An 8675-nucleotide genomic window follows, 5' to 3' on the forward strand; every position below is an offset into this window, starting at 1 on the left:
GGCTCTCCTCCCTCTGCTTTACCGGGGAACACCGGCGGAGGGACGGGCAAGCCCCCGGAGGGGGCAGATCGCTACAGCACGGCGGTGGGCAGGGTGGTCCACGCTCATCCCTGCGTGTTTGCGGGGCCCCGTGGGGAGGTGAATCCCCTCTCCTGCCCGCCACCGCGAACACCGGGGCTATTTTCCCACGCTCCCGCTCGCCCCGCGGCTTCGGATATCGGGGCCATCCCGGGACCGCGGGCACCGGCGGCGGGGGGAACCGGGTACCCGCAGCGAAGGCTGCGACGGGGAGGGGGGGGGGGGTCGAGGGGGGAACCGGGGCGCGGGACCGGCGCCTTTAAGATCCTGCCGGTAGCGTGACTGGAGTGACCGGGGCGGCGCGGGTTGCCCAAACATCCCGCCCGCTTCGCACGCGATGTGGCCCCCCCCGGTCTGGAACCCACGGGCGGCACCGGCACCCCCGCCCGCCCCGTCGGGACCCCCCCCCGCCTCCTTCTTCCACCGCTTTGCAGCCTCCCCAGCGGCGACAGGCAGGGGAGCAGAGGTCCCACGCGTGGCGGGGGGCTGCACGGTCCCTCTCCTGCCACCACCGGGAGGGGTGGGGGTGGGGGGGTCCGAGTTAGTTATTTAGAAGTTTGGACGCACGTCAGCTTTGATTAGGCTTCGGTCACGTGACGGGAGGCTGCCGGGCCAATCAGGGCGAGCGGCGATGCATATAAAGCAGGAGCGAAGAGCGAGCAGGGTACCTGCTGGGAGGATCGGGCCCCCAGCTGCTCTGCTCCGGAGGTGAGTACCCTGGGGTGGGGGCCGCCCACGGCTCAGCTCTCCGTCCGGACGATGGAGATGTGTGGGGAGGCACTTCCAGCCCTCCCGGGGGACCCCCGAGGGATGGAAAACTGGGGGGTACCCTGCTGCAGGGTGTTCCCCCTCTCTGGCTCACCGAATCTCCTGTAGCATCTTTCCCGGAGCTGTTGGAAGGGGATTGCTGGCATGTCCCGGAGGTAACCCTTGCTCCGCAGCCCCTCTTGCCCTTGGGTGGCCACCATCTGCAGCTGGGAGGGGGTCCCAGCTGGGCTGCGCCCACTGGGGTGCAGGGGTCCCAGCAGCCCCCCCAGGCTCCTCACCCCATGGGACCCAGGTGTCCCGTGGGAGGCTGTAGCACTCTGCCAAACCCAAGGGGAGGTGGGATTTCAGATCCAGCCTCTTCTTACCCTTGGCTTGGGGTTTTCTGAGGGATTTCTGATAGAGCTCCAAGCCGGGTGCCCGCAGCCTGCTGGCCCCCCACTACAGCCGTGGTTAGCTTTCACAGCCACGGATCTTTAGAAAGATTTGTGGCAATGCTGTATTTAGTTTGCTGGCAAGCAGAGGCTCGGCATGAGCAACCAGATGACTCAAATCAGGACAATTCAGCTCCCCTATAGTCAAGTGCTCTGGAAAAGACTCTGTAGTAGAAAAGAGAGGTCCTGTAGTTAAGAGAGCATATTTCCTTCCCTGGCACACAGAGGAAAAGCTATGGGACCTACTCCTTTCACTCCTGGCTAGCAAAAAACCTGCTTTTAAGTGTAAGCAGTTTCCTAAAGAGCAGAAAACCGATGCAGCTCTGGATCAGAAGTTAAGCCCAGCTTTCCTGCCTGCGGTCCTGTGCGGTTGCTACTAAGAGCATCTCAAACTAGAGGTGCTCCAGGGACCTTCCCCCTTTCATAATGCCTCTCTGGTTTATTACTAAGGTTTCTACATGCCGGCGGCGATGAAGGCTGTGATGTCTCTGGTGGGAAGCCAAGGCATTGTCTCGGCCACCGAGGTCTTCCTTGTGGCTGCCGTCTTCTGCCTGGTCTTCCTGCTCATCCAATCCTTCCGGCAGCACGTGCCCAAGGGGCTGAAGAGCCCCCCAGGACCCAGAGGCTACCCCATCCTCGGCAACGTGCTGGAGCTGAGGAAGGACACGCACCTGGCCCTGACCAGGCTGAGCCAGAAGTATGGGGACGTGATGGAGGTCAGGATCGGCACGCGGCCCGTCCTGGTGCTGAGCGGCTTGGACACCATCAAGCAAGCCCTAGTGAAGCAAGGAGAAGACTTCATGGGGCGTCCCGACCTCCACAGCTTCCAATACATTTCAAATGGCCAGAGCCTGGCCTTCAGCCCCGACTCAGGGGAGGTGTGGAAAGCCCGCAGAAGGCTGGCCCAGAACGCCCTGAAGACCTTCTCCATCGCCCCCAGCCCCACCTCCTCTTCAACCTGCCTCCTGGAGGAGCATGTCTCCAAGGAGGCTGACTACCTGGTCACCAAATTCCTCCAGCTGATGGATGAAGAGAAGAGCTTTGACCTTAACCGGTACCTGGTGGTCTCTGTGGCCAACGTCATCTGTGCCATGTGCTTTGGCAAGCGTTACGACCACAATGACCAAGAGCTGCTCAGCTTGGTGAACCTCAGCAACGAATTTGGGGACGTGGCTGCTGCTGGCAACCCCGCTGACTTCATCCCCGTGCTCCGGTATCTTCCTAGCCGCACCATGCAGCTCTTTAAGGACATCAACAGGCGTTTCAGCTTCTTTGTGCAAAAAATTGTCCAGGAGCATTACACCAGCTTTGATAAGGTAAGAGCTCGGATGCTCTTGGAAGTGGGTAGAGATGCCTACAACTGTCAGATCCTGCCTGCCTGGCAATGGGGGGAAGAGGGTATTCCCTTGTCCCCCAGCCTCTGCCCAGGAAAGCTCCTTGGATCTCTCCAATCTGCAGTTAATTCCCCCAGGAGCCGGCACTGGCTGGGGCAGGTTTCCCCAGCCCTAGGTGTCCATGATGTCCCTGACCCACCGGCTCTTCCCCAGGAGCACATCCGGGACATCACAGACTCGCTGATTGAGCACTGCCAGGAGAAGAGTGTAGGGGAGGATGCTCGTGTCCCGCTCTCCAATGAGAAGATCATCAGCATCGTCAATGACCTCTTCGGGGCAGGTGAGAACATTTCTGAGGGTACAGCCTTGCTGCTGGGAGGCTGAGGGGGGGAGCTGGAGCTGTTGGGGTGGGACTCTGGCCACGCTTGGGTGTTTGGAGCTGCTGCTGGTCTCTTGGGTGCCCTCCTGAGCCGTGACCAGAGTAGATAGCTTTTCAGTGGTAGCTGATGGGGGAACTGCTCCAAGGCAAACATCTATAGTGCTGGGATCTGTAAATACCCACTCAGCTGTCCTCTTTTGGTAACTCAATGCCTTTATGTCCATCCAGGCTTTGACACTGTGGCAACTGCCTTATCCTGGAGCCTCATGTATGTTGCCTTGTACCCCGACATCCAGAAGAAGATCCAGGAAGAACTAGGTGAGTCCTTGAACCTGCTTCCTCCGGGGCCAAAACCTCTCCGGCCAGGGCTGACCCCAGTCTGCTTCCTCCTCTCGACCTCGCGCAGACCAGACCATCGGCTGGGAGAGGAGACCGAGGCTGTCGGACCGAGGCACGCTGCCCTACACAGAAGCCTTTATCCTGGAGATGTTCAGGCACTCCTCCTTCCTGCCCTTCACCATCCCGCACAGGTATGGACTGGAGCGGCTGACATGTTATTCGGGGGGGTTTTTGGAGTAGTTTTCTGGGAGGTGCAATTTAGGCAGATAATTGCCTGGGAATCGATCCCTTCTATGGGGAAATATTCTGGTGCACAGCCTGAATTACTCATGTTAAAGCTCTCCATGGCTTTCATGGTTGCTGATAGTGCCGCTGACACATTGCTCTGGTGCCTGTAGCTGCATCCGCTGCCCTCGGGGCCGGCAGCTGCCTGGCTTGCTGCCTTCCTGGGGTTGAATCCTTTGCTTTGAGAGTAGTTTTACTCCAAAGCCTTTGTTAGTGGAGGGGTGGCAAACACCCCTGGGTTTATATTTCCCCCTGGCTTGGGAGAAACCACATCATGACTCATCCAGCTTCCTGAAACTGGAATCTTTCTGCTTGAGGAAAAGTGTTAACCAAGACTATTTAGTCCCCAAAATACAAACTGGGGTATTTCCTAGCCAGTCCTAAGAGTACAAACAGGGCATTGAAAATGAAACACCCCTAGGACTTGCCAAGCTTTGTTTTGCTGCAAAGCTGTGGGTCTCCTCTTAACTTCTCTTCCCGTCCACCTGTATTTCTTTCAGTACGACAAAAGCGACGGTGTTGAATGGCTATTACATCCCCAAAGATACCTGTGTGTTTATCAACCAGTGGCAAGTGAATCATGATGAGTGAGTATACCAAATCCCCCATGCTTATCCGAGCTGTGATGGCTTTGCTTGGCATTAAGATCGCTCTGATCCTTTAGAACAACATCCCAAAAGCCAAATGGGTCATGAAGGCAGGAAAGGGCAGATGGGACCAAAAATCCTGTGGGTTTGATGCTGAGCCCAGTCTTGGCTCTCCTGGGCATAGAGAAGCTCTGGGTCGACTTGGTCACCAGTTCAGCAACTCGCCAACACCAGGGCTTACCCAATTCATGTGCAGTAAGGTGGTGATGTCCTCAGTGCACCAGACTTTCCATGTATGTGTGAGAGCTGGCAGCTTGGGCTGCTGAATAATCAGGAATCGGTAGATCCTCCTGCCAAGCAGCCCTTTTGATCTGGGTTGATGGCTCTGGATGTGCTCAATGGGAACTGCCTGGTGCCTTCTTTCAGGGAGAAAAATGTGGTGATGTGACTCTCGTTAAACTCAATATGCTTGTGTTGTTATTGCTGATAATCAGCTTCGGTGAATGAAAGGGGATCTGGAAACCAAAGCCCTATCTTACCCCTCCACTGCTTTCCAGTAGAGACCCTCCTGGGGAGGGAGTAAGTTGACTAAGGCTTGATACAGAAGGTGGTTTCCAGATCAGGTATTTTGGATCAGAAGCTCAAGACATATCCAAATAGCCCAGCAGCACAGAAACATTACAATATCCCTTCTGCTCCTGCATAGGCTGGTGAGCATTGCAGTGGGAAAACTGTCTTCAGGGCCTTTCTTAGCAGAAATTCTCAGCTAAGACACTGGAAAATCCCATGTGGCACCTCCCAGCAGCTGAGCTGGGACAGGTTGGGAAGTTTTGCTGGGAGGGTTCAAGGTGGGAAAACCCTCAGGTCTTCATCCTTCCTTTTTTTAAGAGCTGCTGACCGATTTCTGTGCTCTCCTTTTGGCTGAAACTGCAGGATCTCTAGCTATTGCATGCTGAATTGAATCCATCTCCGGTATCTGCACAGGCAAACACAATCTGAGTTTGAAATAGAGGTTTCGATAGACTGAGCTGATGGGGTCTGACACATAGTTGGCATTTTAGATCAGGGATAGAGATTGCCAAAGTTTTTGGATGGTGAAATGAGAAAGCATTGCAATGCTGCTCTCTGCGAAGAGTTTTTTTGATTGCTGTCCCCATCGCAATGGGTGAAAACAGCTTCCTCAGGTGTGTCTCCTTTCTGCTCCAGGAAGCTTTGGAAGGACCCCTCAACCTTCAACCCTGAGCGGTTTCTCAATGCTGCAGGGACTGAAATAAGCAGGACGGAGAGCGACAAAGTGATGGCTTTTGGCTTGGGGAAGAGGCGATGCATCGGAGAGTCCATTGGCCGGTGGGAGGTCTTCCTCTTCTTGGCCACCATGCTGCAGCAGCTGGAGTTCAGCCTCCGCCCCGGGGAGGAGGTGGACATCAGCCCTCAGTATGGGCTGACAATGAAATACAAGAAATGCGAGTGCTTCCAGATTAAGAAGCGTTTCCCCACGAAGAGCTCTCCATAAGCTGCAGGAGGAAGCATCGCTTTGCAGAAGAAAGCCAGCCCTTGCAGTCGGACACTCAGCCTGCTTTTGCTAATGCTCTCCAGAAGCCAGCACAGCCCCTCGCTGTGTTGCTTTACTGGAGGTTTGTTCATCGCATGTAAATGCGAGCGGGGAGGGATAAAGCCGGCTTTGTCAGGCTCCTCGCAGCCCCTCTAGCCAGCTCTGTTGCCCTTGCCTGCAGAAAAGCTCTCCAGAGGTCCAGCCCGCTCATCCCTCTTGGGGAGGTCCAGGGGGACTGCAGCCCTGCGGTGGGGAGGAGGATGCTTTGGGCTGGGAGAAGTGGTGTGGGATGGCGGTAGGGATGTCCTCGCCCTGCCCAGCACTGCAGGCAGAGCCAGAGCTGTCGTGGGCAACTCCCTTCATCCATCAAATAGGAATAAATCTGCAGGTTCCTCCCTGAGAAACCTGGCCAGCCTTTTCCCACAGGGTGAAAGTCTTTCCAGCTCGTTTGGCAGAGCTGTTTGTGAAGCCTTCAGCTCCTTGTGCCGATGGAGCAGTGGGGAGAGCCTGTTCCCAGCTGCCTTCTAAAGGGCTCTCGAGGCAATGCCGGCACCTATCTCGAGTGGACCTGGTCTGGGTGCACCCTCGCACAGTTAAATTCCCTGACTGTAAATTCAAGAAATGAATCCCTGAGTGTTTCTACCAATCCTTGGTGACAGCCTACCAGGAAAAAAAAAAATCTGTAAGCAGTGCTGCTCACAAATTGAGATATTAGCTAAACTCCTAACAAGAAGCCTCCTGGAAAATATCCAAGGACTGAGAATAAGGGACAAGAAGCAGTAAGAGGCACAGTAGAACACTTCTGGCTTTCTGACTATGTATTTGCTGCTTTTTTTAAACTAGCAATTTTTTTAGCAAGCAATAGATTTCTGTACTCGGACTAGTAAAAGGAGCAAGGGTTTGAGGACTGCAGGAGATGCACTTGCCTTATGTTGCAGCCTGCTTTAGCCAGTGTGAAGGTGAAGTCTCATGGCAAATGAAGCAGTGATTCCTGCTTCTTTGTACCTGTGTGGAATGCATCCATATGCTGGGATATACACTGCACAGTATTTCTAACCCAATAAATACTTATATGAAAGTTTCTTAAGTTTCTTGCTGGTCTTATTGCACTGGGCAAAGATTTTTTGGGGAAAAAAACTCCCACACCTCTATCATCCTTAAAAATCTGACTTGGATATGTTGGATCAGGGTTTTTCCTATGGGGACGTGAGCTGGCTGTTCCTTTACTGGTGGGGCTGTGACACTAGTGGCATTAGGGGGAGTTTTTAGTCCCCATGGGTGCTGGCCCTGGTCATCTCCCTGTGTATATAGAGAAGCTAAAACATCATCTGGGATTTGCGGAGAGGTGATGCTGAGTGCCAGCTCAGTTCAGGATTTCACTAAAAAATCAGGACTAGCCCTTCCATCCCTGAAAAAAATGAATCAATAGCTTGAAAACAGCCTTTCGAAACCTGCGGGGAGGCGATCCATGAAGGGATGCTTCGGGCCATTGCCTGCTCTGTGCTTCCTTGTCTCAGAGCATGATTATTTCCGAAGCTTTGCCTAACTTCCCTTAACAAAAAGGCAATAAACATTAAATTGCCATGCAGGTAATAAGGGATTATATGGAAAATTGGGGTCTGTGCATACCTGAAGTGGCATCCCTGTAAGGACCAGCCCTCCAGGGTTTCCAGCTCCGTGGGGTAGGAAACTGCTCTTGCCCCACAGGTGGATTTTCATGACGCACAAATGTTTAGCCAAGCCCTTGAACAGGGGTATGATACCAGGAATCTTGGCAAAATTCAGTCTGCTGAAAAGTGTGCTCCTCCCCAAAACCCTGCCCTGGGATGGTCTGTGGTGTAAGGGATAAAATCAAAATAAGTGCAGAAAAGTTAATATTTGACTCCATCCATCACTGGGACATAAGGGACAGCTGGGCAATTCAGTGGCTTTTTTAATGGTGCCACCCATTGTACCACGGAGTTATTTTTAATTTTGTGGCTGTGCCATGGAAAGGCTGCTCTCTAGAAGAGGAGCCTTCCTTCGGCCGTGACCTCGCTCACCTTCGCGTTATTGTTACTGACCGCTATCGTAATGATTTTGTTTTTAATTTGCATCCCTGGCACAGCCTGCCGTTTAGCTCGGGAAGGTCAGCCGGCGCACGGATCCAGCACCCCACCCGCTCCTTCCTCCAAGTAATGAGCAAAACAGCCTCCAGCTTCAGAGGGGGGGAAAAGCTGATTTTAATGGAGCCGAGGAGAAAGCGGGAGATGAATGCATCCGTGCCTCTGCTGGTGAGTTGGAGGGAGGTGATGGAGGTGTGATGGAAGGAGGTGATGGAGGTGTGAAGGAGGTGATGAAGGTGTGAAGGAGGTGAAGGAGGTGATGAAGGTGTGAAGGAGGTGATGGAGGTGATGAAGGTGTGATGGAGGGGTGATGGAAGTGTGAAGGGGGTGATGGAGGTGATGGAGGTTTGAAGGAGGTGATGAAGGTGTGAAGGAGGTGAAGGAGGTGATGAAGGTGTGAAGGAGGTGATGGAGGTGATGAAGGTGTGATGAAGGTGTGAAGGAGGTGAAGGAGGTGATGAAGGTGTGAAGGAGGTGATGGAGGTGATGAAGGTGTGATGGAGGGGTGATGGAAGTGTGAAGGGGGTGATGGAGGTGATGGAGGTTTGAAGGAGGTGATGAAGGTGTGAAGGAGGTGAAGGAGGTGATGAAGGTGTGAAGGAGGTGATGGAGGTGATGAAGGTGTGATGAAGGTGTGAAGGAGGTGAAGGAGGTGATGAAGGTGTGAAGGAGGTGATGGAGGTGATGAAGGTGTGATGGAGGGGTGATGGAAGTGTGAAGGGGGTGATGGAGGTGATGGAGGTTTGAAGGAGGTGATGAAGGTGTGAAGGAGGTGAAGGAGGTGATGAAGGTGTGAAGGAGGTGATGGAGGTGATGA

At 54.0% G+C, this 8675-nt stretch overlaps 1 protein-coding gene across 1 annotated transcript; it reads left to right on the forward strand.

Moving 5' to 3' along the window:
• Positions 1–653: 653 nt before the first annotated feature.
• On the forward strand, positions 654–6239 carry LOC128151465 (cytochrome P450 1A4-like). The gene is made up of 7 exons (XM_052808950.1): positions 654–786; positions 1728–2593; positions 2825–2951; positions 3219–3308; positions 3397–3520; positions 4115–4201; positions 5408–6239. Exons 2-7 carry the CDS (start codon positions 1736–1738, stop codon positions 5712–5714), a joined length of 1593 nt encoding a protein of 530 aa, XP_052664910.1. The 5' UTR covers positions 654–786; positions 1728–1735; the 3' UTR covers positions 5715–6239.
• The last annotated feature ends 2436 nt before the right edge of the window (positions 6240–8675 follow it).

The sequence above is a fragment of the Harpia harpyja genome, chromosome 14, assembly GCF_026419915.1.
Source record: "Harpia harpyja isolate bHarHar1 chromosome 14, bHarHar1 primary haplotype, whole genome shotgun sequence".
NCBI lineage: Eukaryota > Metazoa > Chordata > Aves > Accipitriformes > Accipitridae > Harpia > Harpia harpyja.